Source organism: Streptopelia decaocto (genome assembly GCF_964273445.1).
Source record: "Streptopelia decaocto genome assembly, chromosome: 3".
In the NCBI taxonomy this organism is placed as follows: Eukaryota; Metazoa; Chordata; class Aves; order Columbiformes; family Columbidae; genus Streptopelia; species Streptopelia decaocto.
This window is the reverse complement of record NC_138656.1, coordinates 19,812,038-19,833,755: the sequence shown is the minus strand read 5'-3', so window position 1 is coordinate 19,833,755 and position 21,718 is coordinate 19,812,038. Positions and strand designations below refer to the sequence as shown.

The 21,718-nt window shown below is 39.4% G+C and overlaps 1 protein-coding gene across 5 annotated transcripts in view; it reads right to left on the bottom strand.

Moving 5' to 3' along the window:
* TP53BP2 (tumor protein p53 binding protein 2) overlaps positions 1 to 21,718 on the bottom strand; it is a 72,499-nt gene that overhangs the window by 11,754 nt on the left and 39,027 nt on the right. For 4 of the 5 annotated variants that reach the window (XM_082049453.1, XM_082049454.1, XM_082049450.1 and 1 more), the window contains exons 2-11: positions 15,649 to 15,796; positions 11,160 to 11,273; positions 9,284 to 9,363; positions 8,216 to 8,317; positions 5,330 to 5,504; positions 3,731 to 3,912; positions 3,181 to 3,345; positions 2,476 to 2,713; positions 611 to 739; positions 92 to 231 (exon numbers count right to left, since the gene is read on the bottom strand). In XM_082049453.1, coding sequence (XP_081905579.1) covers positions 92 to 231; positions 611 to 739; positions 2,476 to 2,713; positions 3,181 to 3,345; positions 3,731 to 3,912; positions 5,330 to 5,504; positions 8,216 to 8,317; positions 9,284 to 9,363; positions 11,160 to 11,273; positions 15,649 to 15,796 — 1,473 coding nt within the window. The remainder of the gene's footprint in view (positions 1 to 91; positions 232 to 610; positions 740 to 2,475; positions 2,714 to 3,180; positions 3,346 to 3,730; positions 3,913 to 5,329; positions 5,505 to 8,215; positions 8,318 to 9,283; positions 9,364 to 11,159; positions 11,274 to 15,648; positions 15,797 to 21,718) is intronic. The other variant, XM_082049451.1, reaches the window with a different exon arrangement.

Below are 21,718 nucleotides of genomic sequence, written 5' to 3'. Positions count from 1 at the left end.
GTACTTCTCAAAGTTTCCCGACAGCAACATTTGAAGAGCTGTGTAGTAATCCCTGTCAGATGGAATGCAGTAACTCGAGTTTCCTGCATACCTGTGCTTCTCGCAGGAGATCTTCGCTGCTCTGGTTCTTTCTCAGCGTGCCGAGCCCAGCAGACTGGTCCACAGAATCAAACATTGAGAATGGACGCACTTTCTTCTCTTTGTCTCGTAAAAAATTTTCTCCTTCAGCTGCTGTTGCAGAGAGAGAGAGGGGAAGACTTTAAAAAGGAACAACACAACTGTAGGAATAAGAGTCCTGTTCTGTGCAATACTCAAGACTTGGGATGTTTTTTATATCTATCCTTCCCCTGTGCTAAGGGCTCAAGGGCCTGCCAAATGTCATCTCTTGCAAATTGAACAGGAGCATGTATTAAGGCATTAGTATCTACTTCACCACCTGAAATGAAAAAAAATCTCTGCAACACCATACTAAAGCTTATATGGCAATACTTTGATTTTTTTGTGTGTGTGCTCTCAAATGAATTCTACATATCTACTGAAGTGTTTAGAGGCAGGTACCATTAACTAGATTCTCCATATTTTAAGATTAGCCAAGCACATAAGAACATACCTTGTCCTTCACTAGTCACAATTCCTTTTCCTGGAGTCAAGGCTGAACCCTGACCAATATGATTGTCGGCATTTGAACTACTCCAGTCAGTGGCAGATGGGGGAGGTTTTGCGCTGGGAACTACAGAACCTAGGAAAGAACAAGTGGAACAGATTAAGCTAAAATAATGTTTCTGTGGTCTTATTACAGGTAGGTTTTTCAGTAAGAGTCAGGTCTAAACAGTGCACAAGTATCATATCCAGGTTAACTGCTACAAATTTTATCACTTTAGGTTTTTGTTCATCTGTTTTATTTGTTCATACCATTTTATAAAGAGAATGCAAAACCAACCTCAGAAACAACTATCAAAGGAGAAGCAAAACTATTTGTCCTTGCACATTTGCACTTACCACCATTCAGACAAAAAAGCTTCTAGACTGGCTTCTTTCCAGTTAGCGAGAAACTTCCCTTGGATATTTACAGTAAATTAAAAGTGACAGGATGGTAAGAAGGGATGCATTAAAGCAGAAATAGATCCTGCTGTGATATCCAAAATATTAGAAAAATCATTTGTATGTTCGGTGTGCATACAGGCAGTGCATTAAAGCAGATCTTTACATTTGCTGGAGTAGACATCCAGCCTGATTCAAAAATAGCTACGACAACACTTGAAACTTGCTGTTAGTTTCAATATTCACTAAATTCTATTAAATTCTAAGTCATCTATTAAAATAAGTAATATTACATTCAAATAGTAGTGATAAGCAGCAGGCAAAAAGTTTCAGTCTGGTAAAGTATGAGATACTATCTCTCTAGGAAAGCAGTTGTTTTGCCGAAATGCTAAAAAATAAGTGAAGTTTTAATCCACATGGCACACCACCACACATCTCTGTAGCAAACATTAAAATTTTGTATGGACAAGAGCTAAAACTCCGCTTGAGTAGTTTTAGGATCTGCAAATCTGACAAAATGCAACAGCTCCTCATTCTCCAGTAAAGCAAGAGACACTTGGACTGGTTTTGTGCCATGGCTACTTATTAATATCTGCCAGAACTGGAGATGGAGAAAGAGAAATTAAAAAACTCACACACAGAAAACGAAACCAAAAAAACCCCACAACAGAATTTCTACAAGCTCAGCCTCCATTTTTTTTTTCCTTTTGGAAGGATCAGAGTTTCTCTTCCAGCTAAAAAGTGAGTCTTCTTTCCTCAAGATAGGACAGAAGACACATTTGCAACTCTCTAGTTTCTCCTGACTTCTGTCATAGAGCTGAACTCAATCTCATAGGAGAAAGCCAGAGAGAAGCCAGAAAAATCTTCATTAACAGTCCATGCTTTGTGTCAGGTGTTGGACTTCCTCTCCATATTCTAACACCATCAACAGGCCAGCAATTTTGTTGCTATTTCTGTGCTCCAGTCAACTGCCTCTTTTATAATATTTCTTGTAATGCTGGTTAACCCTTTCCATGTGTCATTTCCAAAATGCATGATAAGAAAATTTGGCTTTGCTAGTTTTTAAGTCCAGGCACCAGGTTGTTACCATATATGCCCTAAAAATGCCTCTAGAAATTCAAACACACGCTGTTGTATAGAAGAGTTTAAATTATATTGCTAGTTCACAGAAAAATCTTCCTACGTTCTAGGCTGTAAAACAACTCAAATTGCTCACTAAAGAGCCTAACTAAAGATTCCTAACACATGGAATCATATAACTTCAGTGCTTATAATATATATTCACTGGGGCAGGAAAATTGCAAGCAGTAAGACTGACATCTCAAATAATACTTTTCTTTAAAAAAAAAAAAAAAAAAAGAAAAAAAAAGACAGAGCTAGTAGAAAAGAAAACACAACGTTTCTGGATAAGAAATATTAATTGTAAGCTATTACCTGCAGGAACCTTAGCTTGTGAACTGCTCCCACCTCTCATGTTGGGCAGAGTTTGTGTTTTCAGTGGACCATCAGGTACCTGCAAAGCTTGTGTCCCATCTGAAAATGCTGGTTTCACCAAAAGTTCAGGTCTGGAAGCAATACGTGGCATAGTAGAGGACTGGATATAAGGACCTACTGCTGCCACTCGACTTGGAGCAGAAGCCACTGGCTGGGATAAATTTCCATCTGAAGAAACCTTTGGAGTGGGGGAAAAAAAAAGAAAGACAATTTAAATAAGGTTATGGTGCAGTATCCATCTATCAGAGTTTGAAATAGAAATCAAGAAGGATAAAACAAGTAGAAAAAGACACACTGGTATTAAAAATGCTTAAAATATATATATATGTATATATATATACACATAAACACACTTTAAGAGCTATTAACAAGAGGTAACAATAGCAAAAAAAAACCAACACGCCACAAACTTAAAAAAAAAAAATCCATGACAGCATACAAGACAGCAAGAAGAATTCTTGTCCATAAAGAATAAGTAGGTTAACACCAGCGTACCATGAAAAATACTTGAATAATACAAGACTATCACCATGTATGGATAAATACAAGTCTAGCATCCAAGCAGCCCACCCTACAAGCACATTTTTACTTCAGACTGTGCAAGCCACAAATGAAATTAATTGTTATTAAATATTCCGCACTTACCGGTAAGTTCTCTTTCTGTTGCAGAGCTGCCTTTTTCTTCCACAGGCGTTCTCGCAGCTCATTAACACGCTTGTCCATGACTGCCACCTCCGAGTTGCGCTTGTTCAAACACTCCCTCTGTTGCTGCAGCTTGGCATTCTGCTCCTGGTTCAGTTTGTTCCTCAACTGAATAAATTCACAAAGTGGGGGGGGGTGGGGAGAAAGAGAAAACAACAAAAATCAAAACAAATTAACTTTCAGGATGGGGGACAGGAAACAGTTACAAAGAAAAAAGCCTTCTAAAAAGTCAAGTCATCCTGGCAAACTCAGATTATTTTCTCAGGAGAATATGTTGGTTAGTCTCCAAATTTTGCAGAAAGGAAAGGTATAAACACTGCGTGCTCCTTCGCCTGTTTACCTAGAACCCCGTATAGCTGACCCCCTCCACTCAGCACGCAGGCAGCCACACAGCTCTGTTGGGAACAGGAGCAACGGGATTTCATTCCAACAAGGCAAGAAATGAACCAACTAACTTTTAGCCCTGGCTCACAAGCCGGATCTGCATCGTTACCTGCAGCTCCTTGTAGAGGCGGTCGAGCTCAGCTACAGCGGACTGGTTGTCGTGGTAACCGTCAATCCGGCCGTTCTTCAGCATCTCCAGTTGCCTGGTGAGTTCCTCTACCTTTGACACCGCCAGCACCAGCTCGCGCTGCTTCTGCTGGAACAGGCTGTTCATCTGTTCAATCTCCTCCACTGCAGAGGACGAGAGAGCACACAATAGCTGCCCTGAGAAACAGCCCGGCGTGGGCTGCAGCCCAGGAGGCGGCGAAGGGGCCGGGGAGCAGCGCCGGCTGCACAGAGGCGGCCGCAAACTCACCCTCCCTGTCAAACCAGCTCTTCCTTCAAGCATCTGTAAAAGCAAACGCGCAGGCGAGATTATGTAAATGGGGTCTACTTAGAGCACTAATGGGGAACGAAAAAAGAACATACTTTACTTTCCGAAGTATGGAAAGAAAGCAAGCCACGTTACAGGGCTGAATTTCATCTGTAGGAACCTAAACTCACTTCATGCTGAATTCCACAAGAAGACACTCACTCAACCACAAGGCATATTTATGATACTTAAAACTCTGAATTTAGGTCACAGGAACTCAATGACAAAACACTTGAGCTGTTATATTAAACAAAGACTGAGAGGGCTTTTTAGGGTCTTAGAAACAGCTGTCATCAGCTGCTCCCGGTGCCAAAACTGCTGCATTATAGAACAAAGTTTAAGGAATCAGTAAGAATTTAACCAAGTACTGAGACCAGACCTGCTGGGGAGGGTACAGGGAAGCAGGCACACATGCTTCAAGATCTCGTATTACTCTACCATCCTTGTATTCCTTCAAACCTATGTTTATTTTGAGCAACAGAACCCAAACAGAAAACACATTCTCCCCACAGAAAAACACTTTTGCTTGATCTGTAAAGCACCATGCTTCCTAATAAAACAATACATTTTGCTTTAATAAACCAACATGTTTTCATTTGAGTCCAGCTGGAAGTGACAAGTTCTGTGCAATATGTATAGAGGAAGAAAAGGTAGGCAGGAGAATGTGTGTTGATATGAGATCTGAAATAAATTATGTTACATCAACATGCTGAACTGCAAGCACCCAACTAGTACTGCAGCAAGCAGGCAGTAGTTGGATTTCCGTAATTAAAAAGAAAATACTCAGCCAGTTTGGCTGTTAAGTTACCTCTTGCATAAGAGGCAACGTGGGTATCACACCAAGCTTTGTTACAGGTCAAGAAGAAACTAACACTAAATGTGAGGTATTAACATCAACGATGGAAAAAGTTACTATGGTACACAAAGGTATTCAAGTAAGAAAAAAAATATACACTGTAATTAAAGAGCAGATATAGCAGGCTCAAACACAAGTTGCCCTTACAGGATATTTTAAAATATACTAAGAAAAATAAATTTTGTTCTAGGTCATTCGGGAATTTTCTTGGTAAATACAAGATGTGAAATTGTCAAGATTAACATTTCCTGGAACACTGTAACTACCTCCTCTGAATCACTGAAATCATCAGAAATTTTAGAGTTCCAAGAACCACCTTTCATGAATAAAAAAAAAAAAAAAAAAAATCAAAGGCTGTTTTCCTCAAATCACCAACTCACCTAATTTCCCATTACTGAGTCTTTTTTGCTCCACATGGCCTTTCAGTGCTCTCACTTTCTTGAGCTTGGCTTCCTGATTCTCAGCAATTTCTTTTAATCGCTTAAGTTTCTCCTGTTCGGCAGCTTGCTGTTGCTGTCGCTGGTCTTGCTGTTTCAGGAACTTCAGACGCTGCTCCTGCAGTCAACACAAGGGTAGATTTTTTTTTTAATAAACTTATAAGCTACTGACAGAAACGGTCTCAAAACTGGAAAACAATCAGCACAGCGGCTCCAATCGGCTTTAGTCCAGTATCCTGACATCCCTGAGTGTGAAGGGAAGTCTGAGAGAACAGAGCAAGCACGTAATGATACTGTCCCAATACAATCCTCTAGGTATAACCATTCTGTAGTACAAGAAGCGACTGAAACAGACGTGGTACCCATGTCTTAGAGCCCTCAGTAAATTCTTCATCCATGAAATTGCTCAAATCCCTTTGAAGGCTACGAAAAATTTTAGCATTCATGTTCCATGACATTTGTCAATCTCATTTAATCACTATTTGGCTAATTATAATTTCCTTTCTACCTTCTCCATGCTGCTTGTACTGTACAGATCTCTGCCATGCATCACACTTCAAACAGCTATAAGTCGTGCTGGACAATATTAAATACTCTTATACAGAAGGTATTCCATGAACTATTTGATCATTTTCACTATTTGTACTTTCACTAGCTCTGCTAGAGCCTCAAGATGGGAATCACTGTACACCAAAGCTCTGGAATTTTACCACTTCCTGGTAAAAATCACCCTTATCACAAGACAGGAGAATTCAAGACATGAGAAAACTTTCCCAGTGACCTGGCCCCCATTTATTTAACAGACAACATCTCAGTGGAGTGGATCCTTCTGCCTCTCCAAGAGTATAAGGGTAAAATAACGTGCTATCAGTTTCTGTATACAGATTTCTATAGGTTAGAGCTAAAAGAAACCACTAGATCATCCACAAAGACTTCCTTTAAGTCACTGGCTTCCAGTTCTGGAGATGGTAGGTTATTCTAGTGGCAGGAGAACTACTGAGACTTTCCCAAGCACCCACTAACAGCCAAGACTATCATTGCTTCCTAACATTAGAACTCAACACTTCTTAAAAACAAAACAAAAAAAAAAAAAAGCAAGCCACAAGTCATTTTTAGAAACAGGGACTCTCATGCACTTTGAATCAAAAAAAGAGGAGCAAAAGTCTGAGCTTGCCTCCTGGAGAAAGCCAGGCAGCACCTGCAGTGTATGCACTAGTTTAAGAGTCAATCCCACATAGGAAAAAGTCAAAAAATAGATATTACAGCTCATGTCTAAAAAGAAAGTGTGTATTTCCCCCTCAGAGTCTATTTTTAATATTGCATCTGATTTCAGAAGGCAGGAAAGAGACGATGGAAAGCTTCTCTTTGGAATGAACCTGCTTTCCTGGATGTCCTTTCAGACAGGCAATATTAAATCAAAAATTCTCTCTGGCTGACACCTACATGACTATTCTTCTGCAAACCACAGGCAGACAACACCTACCTGATGGGTAGTATCCAGACTTAAACAAATTCTTTTTTTAATCTTGTATGATTCCTTTTATAGAGAATATATATATAAAGTTTCTGTTTTCATATCTATAATGACTATAGCATTATTTCTGTTTAGGAGACCAAGATCTATTACTGTGACCTGTGAGTGAAACAGCCAAAGGTTATGAAAGTTAAGGCTACTCTCTTCTGCGTGAAACACTGATCTCTGTTGGAACCAAGAAGAGGGCTACATTCTACCACAGCAAATTAATCTGGGCAGAACAGGTATTGATTCTGCTGCTCAAGTTCAAGTGAAAACTCTGCTCACTTGCCTGATTTCCTACGTTTATATTTGCATATTCTTCATACCACTTCTTACCATAAAACAGAAATGAAGTTTTATTGGCTATTTTGACAGGCCACTTTTGCAGATGCTTCAGAACCATCAGAAAGCCATAGTTTGAAACAGTCCCAAGATACACTTAGTGAAAGCCAAGGGAACCAAACAAGATGCTAAACATGGGGGGCACAGAGCTCAGCTATCTTGAAAGGAGAGCGAGATGGCTTCTGATAGAGGAAGAGGAGCAGGACAAGAGCCCCAGAGCAGCCTTCTTCCCCTGTAGTGTGCATCTGAAAAGCATGGAAACTCATCCATCCAGACATCCACGTGTTCTTCAGGACAGGCTCACATTTAACAATTCTGTGTCAAAAGCAGCATTTTCTGTTATATTTTCAGATCCAGCGTGTACCAACAACACCTAAGTCAAATATGAAATCCATACCACCATTCTGCAGATGCATTCAGAGTACTTTTTCCCCTAAACTACTCAGGAGCACCTTTTGTACTTTCATTAGCTTTTCAATTATCATTCAGCAAGCATTTCATAATTCACTCTCCTAGTTACTTTTATCACATACATGTTATCTTCTCCAGACAGCTGCCCCAGCAAACCACGCACATTGAACTCTATCAGGAGAATGCAAGATATCATTACAGGACAGCATTATATCCAGAGACAAAAGTGTTTTTCAGTGATGAAACCTGTGAATGGCTGGTCACCGCATAGAACACAAATAGGACTGGCAGAGCCACCAGGATAAATGATAACATATTCATTTTATATGCTCTATCCTTTTAATTAGCTATACATTCACTTCCATCACTGGCATTATTTTAATATTTTACTACTGGATATTTGTATAAGTTGACTTTCAATGTTAAAAAGAGGGAGCCAAAGAAAGGGTGCTCTCTGTTTATAAGAGATGAAAAACCTCCAAATCCCCAGCCCTCCCTCCACCTCATGTGACTCTTACTACCTTTGATCCTGGTTGTAAACAACCTCATTCCAAACTCACCTTATTAGCCAGCATTTGCTGTTGAGCCTCAATTTGTTGTTGCTGGCGTGATGCCATCTCCTGAAGTTCAGCCAGTGTCATATCCATCCTCGGAGCAGTGACCTGTTTAAGAAAATCCAGAGCATGCTAAGTCCAGAATTTTTAATTTGGCTAGCATGCAACTCAATAGAGCTGCTGCAGAAAAGTATTACAAAGTTACTTAAAAATATAACAACACAACTGAGTATCCAATAAATTAGAAAGAAATAGCATATTTCAATGGTAAAAGTATAAATAGCTGTAAGGTCACACATGTGTAGCTCAATCCAGCAACACACATAAGCTGACATCTCTTGAAAAATTAATATTTCTAGCAAAATCCCAGAAGCATTTTAAAAGAGGTGTTCCTGAGCCCTTTATAATTAAGCTCAGCATGAATCAGCTTTGACTGACTGAGCCTAGAAGGTTCAGCACATGGCAGGATGGATCTGTGGTTGTAGGTGTATCGCTGCAATTCAAAGCACTTCAACGTAAGTTGAAGAAAATGGAAAGTTTAAATATAGTGGTGGAAAAAATCCCCACCACCTTCCAAGATAGGACTATTATTACGTTAGTTATCTATTCACACTTTTCTTGAATCTAGATTCAATCTTATATCTGCAATTATATCTTCTGGAGCACGACTAAATGACAGACAATGGATTCAATGCCAAAATGCTAACTGGTCTCAACTTGAAATCTGGAACTAAAGGATCTCTGACACAAAACTGAATGTGAAAATAATCAGTGAACTGAAGGAAGAAAAATGAGCATCACTTTTCGGTGAGAGTAGAGAAGGGAAAGTATGCTGAATTTACTGCTCTGAGATCACCAATACAAACACAGATATGGCAGCCAATGTATCTCAGAGAGATCTTAAAAACTGAAAGCAAGGGTGATAACTGTTAGAGGCCTTGCATCTATTTTAAAGCAGTCATTAGCAATCTCTCCAAAATAGACTCTCTGTTTACAGGACAGGATGTGCACCAGTATCTCAAAGGAAGGGCAGCCTCCATTTTCACTATACTGGCCATCACATCAAGCACTTACTCCGTTCTCTATTCTTCGATCACCAGGCACTTTCACACCATTTCTTTTTAAGGCTGGATCTTGAGACCTTTGTCCAGTCCCTAGATAGAAATACAGGAATAATCAAAGATGGTAAGGTATTTCAGGATTCTTCTTCTCCCTTCAGACACAGCATTCAATACAAAAGGAGAAAGAGTACAATCATTAGGGTTTAGAATTTGCACACCTGTTCTTCCCATGTGCTTACCGCTAAGATAAACTTAGCTGATGACACAAGACATTTTATGAAGAGGTCACTGTTGAATGTCAACATTTATTTTTTAAAAAATAGGACTGTTTAAAACCAGACTAAGCAAAAAAGCTTAACCAATAGTATGCTATTCCAATATTTCTTCTCCCATGGTCCACAAGTGGTTGGCCCCTAGTAAGTCTGCATTACAGATGCATAGTCACAAAAATGTGTTGCCATATGCAAATGACACAAATAACTCTTTAATTCACAAAAAGTCATTTGGACTGATGTCTTTAAACCAGCATTTAGATGTTCTGGTGTGCCTTTGTCAACTGCCTCTCATGGAACAATAGTTAAAGGTTAGGTTAGTCACAGAGCATGAAAGAAGCACTATTTAATCTACAGCTGATTATTTGCACATAAGAGTTTAAAACCACATTTTTTTCTTCTTCCTGGCAGTCATTGTGATGATAAAGATGTTACTTAAGTAGAATCCTACTTTGAGGTTTCCATCAAATTACATACAAACAGTGTTCAGATGCCAAATACCAAGCATACCCAGGACATAAATGTACTACAGGGTAAAGCTATGTCTTATCTTCTCACCCATTCGATACCTATTTCAAGAGCATATTCCTGCAAGACTAACTGCACAGCTCCTAACCATCCATTTGGTCTTCCTTAAACATATTGATTAGCAATGCTGTGGCCAAAAAAACAACAATAATTCTTATACTACAAGCACCCCAGATTTGAAAAATTACATCCTGACAATTAAACTACTCTGAAAGATCCTTAGTAGATACAGTTGACACAGCTTTAACTGTTCATGTACTTGTTCTATCATTGTTACACATTTAAAACAGAGGTGTATTTAGCCATTTTAAAATATACTGGATACAATGCCACTTAACACAAATGCAGCAACCACTAAGGAAGATTACCAAACACAAAAACAGAAATGAGGGACGAAGAAGAATCCAGTAAATTATTTAAAAGCAGAAGTCTAGAGGATTCTAAAGAGATTAAAATGGGATGTACAAAAAAAAAAAAAACCTTGAAAAGCAGAAATGTAGTTTTCTTCATAGGTTTCACATTTAGATGTAGAATGCACAGATACCACGTTCTCAGAGAACTTGACCAGGCAGTTCATTTAATGCTATCACTGAAACTAATACATATGTGTAAACTGTGGAGAATCATCGACGAACTCTTTTACCACATATGCCAAGTTTACCGCCCTGGTAAAGTATTATCCAGGTGAAACATCCTAAGCCCAAATAATACATTACAATACTGAAAAACAGTTCAGTTACTAGATTTAAAAGAAGATATTATCATAGATCTCTAGATATTTAGCTGTGGCTAATATATATAACCCAGGATGCACTTGGATGCTTTGGTGATGACCAGCTCTAGAAAACCTGCAAAAGTTTTAATTTGGTTTTAACATCCCCAGATCTGAAAAGGGAAGATGAAGTACTTACTAAAATGAACAAGTTTTCTGTTACTAGCATTCTCTATTCATAAGAGAAGAACAGTCAGACCAAAACGGGCTGCAACACCATACTGACTACCAACATTAATAAATAACATACGGAAGCTGTTAACCTGGAGGAAGGAAATGAAACTTAGACAAATGAACCAGCTGAGATCAACACCTACCTGCTTCCCGGCAGGGAGAGCGTTCATGCCGAAGAAAGAAACGAACCTCGCTTCTCTGCATCCCAAAGCGCTGCAAAATATCCAGCATCCGTTCATTATCAGCTATGGGACGTTCTGAAAAGATAAAAAGCCAGTTGTCCATTACATCTCTATGTAGCTTGGGCACATACCAAAACAAAACAAAAATATCTGTCCAACATCTTTGAACATGTGTTCTAACGCAGGTGCAGCATGTGCACCTAACCCTTGCCCTCACTCAAGGCATTTCTACTTTTCCCTTTGGAAAGCACTGCACCACTCCTTGCCTCTGAAATTAAACCAACACCTCTGAAAACCAGATACAGCTCTTTCAAAATCTGTCCCCAAAGGGAGAAGCTGAGGCACCGTCACAGCCCAAGGGGAATCAAACAGCCAATTTAGAGCTTTTGGCTCTAGTGCCTTTGCTTTGTGTTTGCAAATGATCTTAACCAACTCACCACCACAGGAAACTGCTGCTGCACCTTCTGCTCCGCTCCTGTGGTACCTCGAACTTCTCTCAGTCATTCCCACCCCTTCCTCAAGGGTTCCTCTGCCCCGATTCCTACAGGTACTCATTTACTTCCTATTCTAATGAGAATTAAGACGCAAAGATAAGTTCACAAAGAGGAATTCTTCTCATAACGCTTCCCTAGGACTGGGACTGCAGCCCCTGTGTTCAAGGTCAGGCAGAAGCTCTCAATACCCCAAAGAGGCTCCCAGGCAGCACCCAACAGGTCTGACCCTCAGTGAGCCACCACAGCTCCTGTTCTCCTACAGCTCCTGTCAGCCATACATCCAGCTCACTCTCTCAGACAGCTCATTTGATAAAGTGCAGATGACAAGCGTTTCAAAAGCCACACTTCTGATAAACCTGGAAAAGCCAAACTATTTTGGATTCATGGCTCAAAGGAAAGGAAGACGAGACAGTGAAAGGTGATTTCAATCAGAACTCACTAGTCTTTTCAGACACTTAGGACAAAGTTTCTTAAGTCACATGCACAATGTCCACTTAGCTTCTTTTCCTGCTCTTGTTCCTAAGTTCAGAATTCAGTCACATCTCTAATTTTTAAGCCTCACTCGTTGCATTTTGATATTATAAAAATCCACTGGGAGTCTATATTTACTGCCTTCATTTACCAGTACTCCTCCCTTTCTCTATTACTGTTCTTCCAAATTTTACACACTTCATAGCTGAGCATTCACAGAGAAGATACAGTTAGATTTACTCCTTGGCCTTACATAAAAGCAATTGCTTTCGTTATTCTAGACATTTTACCATACATTTTTACGTCTATTTTAAAAGGGATGGCAAAGATGTGGTCAACATATCATAGCAGTCAACTTTGTGTAGTCAGGATATTGTCATAGTATCTTATGACAACATCCAGGACCCATGATGAGGTTAGATCCATTTCTGCTGGGTGCCAGACAAACAGAATATATTGTTCCTGGCCTGAGAAATAAGAGAAGCAGAAAAAGACTGAAATTAAATACCTCCACTTTTGCACCACTGTTGTTTTTCCTGACATTACTTTTGTTGAATGTTTCCTTTCATTATCTAAGCAAGGGGAGCGGGAAGAGAAAAAAAAATAAATCATAGAGCAGTTCATTCATATTCAATGCAGAGTCTTTCAAAGTCAAAGTTGGTGCTAAGTATAAATGTCTTCAGCTTCATAAGTAGAGGAGATTCTAACATATGTTTTCAGCATGTGAAAAGCTCTTTTCAACATAAGTGTTTCTTTAAATGAAAAAGCTGCAGCTGTGCTCAAGCAATCTAGGAAGGAAAATTTCTGGAGTCACTGTCAAAAGAGATTAGCTTTACAGAATAAGCAAGTAGGTCACTGTTACAGAAAAAGCAGTCTCTTGGCGGTTACTTGTCTAGACAGCTAAAAAAGCTCTTCATCTGCTAAACCTTAATTCAACAACAACAAAAAAAAAGGCAAAAACAAACAAAAAACGCTAACACTGCCCCTGTCAGTTTTCCATCTTAAAGAATATACAGCAGGCTTACAAGACAGATTTCTAGCAGCTCGGCAATACTTCAACTGAAACTCTATAATCAAGGGAGATGCCCTTTACACAAGGATTCTGTCAATATCACTCAGTGACTTCAAAGGAAGGTCGAAAAGATTTTCAAATACCAAACAAAACTACATTAGGAAAGCTCAAGATGAAAGAAAGAAAGAAAGAAGAAAGAACAATCAGACTTTTTTTTTTTAATTCCCTGCCTCACGCAAAAGAAAAAAAAATATATATATACATGCACACACCTTTTGTCTGCTTTCCACAGTGGCCAAGGTAGTCACCTCACTGAATTCTGGTAACAGGAAGATCAAGAAAGTTTGCCCTGATACTCATCACATTTCAAGGAAAACTGGGAGGACAGGGAGAACAGTAAACTTGCCCCCTTCAGGGAGCAGAGTGCCTCAAGCACATTTGCAGCAATCCTTCAAAGTACACTTAAAAAGGTCTGACAATAGAAGCTAAAATTCCTGAGCAAGCGTCAGAAAGAGACAAGGGATCTAAGAAGGATCTCACTAACTGAAGTCTGAGAAGTCATTCTCCAACATAAATCTTTTGTTTCTACGGCAGAAGGTTAGCTGCCCTGCGCCATGTTTGTTTTAAAATTAAACTTAATTTGTTCAGTGTAAAATGCAAACAAAACAGAAGCCATGGCACATCTCGGCAAAACAAGATAGCAAACTTTACTGACATCTAAAATAAGGCTATGTAAAAGCTACAAGTATTTCCCTCTCCTGCTGCTGCCTGCCCTGCACAAAAAATATCCAAGATACCCATGAAAACTTATCTTGCAAATGTTTGCTACTGGATGTTATACAGATGCTTGAGAAAGGGTATGTTTTACCCGAAACAACACATACTTCATCCAGCACTCAAGTCTTTTAATGCTACGTGATTTGAGACTACTGCATTTTTTTTGCTACCCAGTACAATTTAAAACTGTGCACAGTTTCACATATACACACACACCAGTGTTTGCATACAGCAGTAAATAATTAGTAAATACAACTGGATCACTGAAGGGAACGAGAATAATTTGGTTTCTAAAACAATTATCAAGGTTTTCACTGTATAAATGATGATACTTTTTCAGCTTTATGACAATAGTTGTGCAAGAAAAATTTAGATATCTTCTCATGGTATCACATGACGTGTTTGCAAAGACTAATCTCCCAAAAGATTATCTGCTTCACTTTGTTTCTGTATGCAGATTATTTTCTCACATCTCCTTGAGCACCAGAGAGGATGACAAGTTGATTCTACAAATAAACCTCCATGTATTATGCAGTCTCACTCACCCAGAAGTTCGCTTTTCATTTTTTCAAACTTAAAATATCAGAAACACTGCATCTCTGTCAGAAGAGGCTAAAAATCAAGAGACAACTCAGACATTGTTTGCTATTAAACAAATATCCAGCCAACCAAAGACTTCTTAGAACAGGTCTGAGCCTGAACCAACAGCAGAGGACAACAGGAACATAAGCCCTTGTTATCTGATTATTTTATAATTTTGTTGAAGCATCGCAAAAGAAGTTGGATCAAATATCATTCTTTTTCATGACTTAAAATTCTATCCATGATTTATCTGTTTTACACCCCTGGATGGCTACCAGTATCTAATGAGTACCATGGAGACAGGAGATAGTCAAGAGTCCTTTTCCACTGAAGCCATGAAAAGCTACCCATACTTTAGCTTTTGATTTGTTTGTTGACTTGTTCTCCAGTTCTAGTGGAGCATTGTAAGCCAGGGAGATTTGAGCTTCCAAGACAAAAACAAATTCAGCAAGAAGATAAAAGAAGAGGAAAAAAGCCACCAGCAACAACAGACGTAAAACCACCTTTCATGGGTTTAAAAGGACAGGGAAGAGTCAAAAGTTTCTACATCCTCCTTCACACCCACCACACATGTTTAGAGCACATCACATTGGGTAATTCCTACTACTTTTAGTAGCACTCCTTCCCTTCCAAACTCAATTAACACAATCGAGAACAATGAAGGTGTCATCAGAAAAAAAGGAAGTTTTCCTTTGCCACTACACATGAAAACAACAATGAGGGTTTAAAAAAAAAAAAATCTGACTGGGCCATAGAACTACTGATATTTACTACTTCAAAACCTCCCACAGGCCACTGGGATCCCACCATGGGGAGAAGGAGGAAGAGAAAAACTCACCCCCACCCTTCAGAGACCCATTTGAGTCAGAAAAGAGCTGCATACACAACAAGAACAATGTGCTCAATTCCCCTTCTTTTGCTTTTAACTCCTTTTTGCAAGTGTGAGCCTTTCTGTAGATGCATTACCACACAGCAGGTCTGATGAAGAGATTAACAGAATGGTAAGGCAGAAACCTTCTGGGACAGGACCACGGTTGTCAGGTCTCAGTGTGCCACTTTATTAGAAGCAGTGAATGCCAAAGTAATTCACCAAGTGCAGAGCTACCTAACCCACCTGAGCCACACCACACTTCAGCCAGGTGGCACTCTGTCTCGCCAGGCTCCTTGCACAGCTCCACCACATCTCTGCAGGTTGTTTCGGGGGTCACTGGCACCTCCGTGAAGTGCTGCTCGTTGTTACTGAGGTACACCGTCAGAAACATCTGGAAAAGACAAAGGCAACAGCATGCAGTTACTTTCTAACACAAAGCCAGACTGCATGTAGGAGTCACAATCTCATTAAATGTGTTATTTTCAACATAAGAGTATAATTCATTAACTACTGTGCATACAAATCTCAAAACAAACCCAAATACTTTTTACAACACAAGTGCCACTTCTAGAGACACTACAGAAGTAGTTATGTGCCCAACTACATTTCATTGCTGGAGTATTGTTTCGTTTAAAATCTGGACCTCCTTCCTTCTCTCAAGGTGACATGTCTGGGCTCCTCCCAGTTTACTATACATATATGCTGCACCCATTTGATGCAGCAGGAGAAACAGTCATCTACAGTTCACAAACACTTTTAATAGTGAAAAACAATTGCAATTACATCTGAAAAAAAACAAGACACCCCCCCAAAAAAAACAAACAAAAAAACCCGAACACCCACAAACAAAACACCCCACCACCAGAGCTTACTCAAAGCTTACTACATAGGCAGTGAAGTGGAAACCAAACTGCATTCCCACAACGCCAACGCATTTCATCAGAAGGTTTCTTAGAAACGCAAGTCGACTTACAATGTCCTTAATCTCAGTTGGAATACAGGGTCCCCCCCAAACACCATTCACAGGAAAGTAAGGATATTTTACTTGGCTTCCTCTTCACAGCTCTAGAGGGATCTTTCATCTTTGGCTATTATTCTGTACTAACACACCACACAGCTAGATGTTATTCTTGCTCATGCCTTTCCTGCCACAACTAGAAAATGAGCATTTTAAAAATTAGCTGCCTTATTTGACATTTCATTAAAAAAAAAATATTGATGACTACTGCCTCTGAATATCACCTCTCTGTATGCTATTAATATTAAACTGCTATCAAAGTTTAGCTGCTAGCCAAAAATTAATGTCAATTCTCTCCTAAGACCTATTCTCAACTTCAGTATCAACTGGCTGCTAGTCGCATGACTTCCAGCAACACAAAAATCAGTCAAATGTCTCCAGAAAGTAATTACTCCACTAAGCATTTCAAGCAGTAGAAATCTTATCAACAGGCTGCACAATTCAGTCTTTTTCATACCAATGGAAAAGCTGTTTTGTAGGAAAAGACACAAAACCTTGCCTGTCCTCATTTTTAGAGGGTAAAAGGGGTACACATCCTTAAGAACAACACTTCAAAGGTCCAAAAAGAGTCCAAAACAAACAAGCTGAGAGAGGTATAAATATCCTTCTAAATTTAAAGAAAGGAGGGGAAAAAAAAACAACCAACCAGACAAAAAAAATCTCAACAAAAAAGCCCAAACCACACACCAACACATTACCGCAAACATTACTTCTGTAGGTCTGTGTGAATACTCCGGAATGAGTGTTTTTGATGCCACTGCAGTGAAATTTAGCTCCATCTTCTTCATAGTTTTAGGAACGGCTACTTGGGGATCCTCCCGGAAAACAACCACACACAGGCACATCCCTCTGCAGGGTTTTTTGAGTGCTGAGGTCCCCTCTACCCACTATAAGAGTAGTTGCCTTTATTCTTTAAAAAACTTCTATTAAAACACTCCACACTCAGCATGTCATATTATACAGAGTATAAGTATTCATCCCACTTGTGGCAGTATAAATACTTACAAATAGTATTTTGGGCCCTGGAACTGCACTAGATTCAGCACCAAGAGCATGTAGAGTTTCTGATCTCTGGTTTTACTCAGCTCCTCAAGATGACAGTTTCTGATACGTTCCTAGAGACCTTCTACAAACATTCCTAGAGTGGAAAAAAGTCTGCTGAAAGAGAGCTCAAGGCTGCCTGTAATCCTTACGAAAATGTTCAGATCCCCCAACCATTTCTTGTCACAGTTTACAGCACAGCGCACTGAAGTACTGACCTAAATTAAGAGACAAAGCTTTCCAAGCAGGAACTCTGATACTCAGCTTTAATCTTTTGCCATTGAATGTGCTGTCTTTTAGATGTGGTGCTTTCTAGAGGAGGTCAACAGTAAGGGATGCCACGTGCAACCAGGTGAGAATACCACTTAATCACAAGAATTGGGACAGAAAAGTGTAAAATAAGAAGATCCCAAATAGCTTTACAGCAGGGTTATACAGCTACATAAAACATAAACACTTCACATTTAATGATGTACAACCTCATATTCAGAACACCACCACATCACACAGGCTGTGTATCTGCAGTAACATTTGTTAGTTTTAAAATGAGCTCGCAGATGGGAATTAAGATAAAATTATAAAAAACATAGCATTATACACAAAGCAGACCTAATTTGACCCTAGCAGGGCTGTTCACTCTTCTGCATGCCTGTTTATATCCAGTTGTTAATCCTTAGGATTTACCAATACAGACAACTACACAGACGGGATCACGAGTTGCCATTTCCATCCACAATGCTCAGGATAATTACTAATACATTAAGCCAAGAGCACTCAAACCTGATGTGTGGGGGTCATTTCTGAGACTTTGCAGTGTCTGCATTACCTCTATCCTAGGTATTCTAGGAACTGGGGAAGAATAAAAAAAGGCAACCACACTCTGCAAATTCCCCCAAGGCATACCTCAAAAAGTCTAAAGCAACTAAAAGGCTATGAAGTTGACATGACCTTCACAGATACCTCATCCCACTTCCCTTTAGCTCCAGGGATGATTCAGAAGTCCTCTAAGCATTTGTGTCCCTCCTCTCCCACCCAAACTGCAGTCACTTTTATCACCTTGCAGGGCAGAGGTAAGGAGCCAGCCCTGCCTGCACATCTGCCTGCACATCTGTGAGGTCTCCTGGGAAAGCCCAGGGCAAGCACTAGCCAGAGGGCATCCATCACAGAAATGTCTCTCTCCCAGGAAAGGGCTGCAAAAGGTAAAGCCGATGTGAACCAAAAGCCTACTACGGCTTCTTGGCGCTGCTCATAACGCTTGGTGGCTGCTGTGGCTTCCACCACCTCACACTGGGATGCCAAGAAATCATCCTTCCCCTGGGAGCGTTTCAAATGCAACATTTATTAACCACCTTACCAGCCAGTTTATATTGCTGTTTGATCACTATGCAGCAGCAAGAAACAAAGGAAACCAGAATACTCTTGTGGCATCTTGTTCAGAAGTTTGAATCCTGTAGATTGCATCAAGCCTGAGCACAAAGCAGTCTTTTGCTCCTCCCTGAAGCTGAAGTTAAGAGAGGTATACAGGGTGTTTCAAAAAGATGTACCCAATTTCAAAGCAGTATATTTCACAATGGCAACATATTACAATTACACAAAAATTTACAAGTGGTTTAATGAGTTGTCAAGTTTTAGTAATCTTTTAGTAACCCTAATGCCCCGTCCTTTAAAGTGGTGAGAGTTTTGTTAGTGGTTGCAGAGATACGGCGATTTCAAATTGAGTCCATCTTCTTGAAACACCCTGTATATTGGCATCCATGAATTGAGATAGAAGGAAAAAAGAAAAAACAACATGCAAAAAATTCAGCTTCAAGTATAATAATGAAAGACTTGATAAAAAAGAAGACGACAAATCTCAGTCAGATGTAACGCTTCTTTTAAATACAGCATCCAGGCAAATACTGAAATATCCGACAATTCCACATAGCCTTTGACCAGGGTTTTTTTCCTCTCCTAGAGATTTAAAGATTGAGTTTTAGGAATGCCCAGCATACAGGCTGAGCACTTTTAAACTCAGTCCCTAAGTTCTAAACTAAAGATTTCCCCCACATTCCCCACCTCACCCCCAAGATGTACTCACTGTTTATAAGTACCAGAGGCTTTAAAATATAAAAGCATTCCAGTACTGTGGCACACTTGCAAGAAACCAGGGATGCACTATGTACCTTCTGAAAGAGTTGCTTTTAAAAAAATCACCTCACAGATTTCAGCTGACTCTGCTACATCTTCAGAAAGAAAAGTTTGCAGTTACGGAGCCACCACAAATGAGGCAGTTCGATCGGATGCACCAAGGACACGAAGGGATGACCAAGGACACATGAGCTAAAGCAAGAGATAGTTTTTGCAAAGAATGACTGCGACCTATGACTTACAAACAACTCAATGGCAGAGTATAGAACCTAAAGAAGGACTTCATGTCTCAAAAAAGCCTGCCACTTAAGACACAAATCTAAGAAAATCCAACTTGGCAGGAATTCCAGCTTTGAGTCCTCTCAGCATGAAATATAGCATTTTGTTCCAACCCATATTACTTATGCATCACCTCCAACTCCAGCCACTAAGCCTGGATGGTAACACGCCCAGGAACAGAACGTAGCAAGAAAAGCAACCAAACAGGACACAATAAGGCATCAATTAAAGCAAGTCACACGCCACTCTATCATCCTCCATCTCTCTTCTGCACGTCAATCCCAAATAGCCTTACATTTTCCTGCAAATCTGACCCACTTGTTGCTAAGCTCATCAACAGGGTCACTTCATATAATTACATCAATATTAAATACAACATATTATAATAATGGTCTCATAATAACACATCTCAACAGCTGCAAAGACATTTTTGACTGAAAGTAAAACATTTAAGAATGGCTAGCTCTACAAAAGGGCTAGGCTATGACCACACTACATTTTGGGTCCTGATTTGTCATTTTTTTAAAACAAAATGAACAAACAACTACAAACAAACAAACAAACAAAACCCCCAAACCACACAACAAACACAAATAGCTCTCAAATCTGTTCGGAATACAAACCCGAATAAACACATGCCTTACAATTCACATACTTCCAATGAGGTATAGTTTCATATCAAAGACCTCATATCAATCTTCTCCTTAGACCAGATGATGTCAATTATTGAATAAAAGGGGAAAAAAATGGAAATGCAATTGAATTTTTGGTTTTGATGATGTTTTCCATAGGGCTCAGACTTCTCTTACGCCTTACTTATTATAGAACTGGTATCACACATCTCAGGTATTAAAAGGCTGTTAAATTTGACATTTTCAAATTAAAATATAATAATATTCAATTATTCAGGATGCGAGTATTCAAGGAAAAACTATTATGGTGCATGATGCAAATTAAAATACAAGGACTTCATTAATTACTGAAACTACCCGAGTTTAACAGATGAATATACTTTTTCCCTCCCTTACAGTTTCTAGTGAAATAACTGATCTAGATAATAAAATTTCCACAACAGACAACAATCTTCTGGGGCAAAACTCAGCCCCTTATAAGATGATTATAACCAAGTACCTATTTAAAATAAATAAATAAACACACACACACAAAACCACACAAACACAACAACAAATACACCTTAACCCTGGTTTGCACCAGTTGCTGAATTCTTAACTTTATGTAGTCTTCCTGCACAGCACGTAACATACAACACAAACTGCAGCACTGATTCAATTAGTATTTTTCATTTTCAAAGCACCATATGACCAGGAAGTCATGACACAAGCAAGCAGTTTCATACTTTACAAGCAGGGAAACTGAGGCACACAAGAAAGCAACGACATAGACAAGAACATTATTCGGCAGCCAAATAAGAACACTGCCTCTGGAAATTGTGATTCATTCCATTACCTTGCATTAGAGCTAATAATATCATTCTGTACCACATTCCATATTCTCTGCATTTTAGACCGAAACCTAATACCCTTGAACCACACAATACAACTGTTGGGGGTTTTTACATTTCCATAAGACAGGTAATGGTCTTAGCTTGCATTACAAATTTTCTTAGCCCTCATTTTTAAGGAGGCATTAAAAGTCACTCTTAAGGTGGACAAGGCAATGCTGTGCAGTAGTATCTCTATTGTTATCTGAGTTATACCTATAATATTACCCTGCAAATTGTTCAATATAGGCAATGTATCCTCCTACAACATGGAGAGCATCTACACCTGATGTGCTCCAAAAAGGAGCTCGTAACATGCACTACAATGTCTTTTCTACACAGTGGGG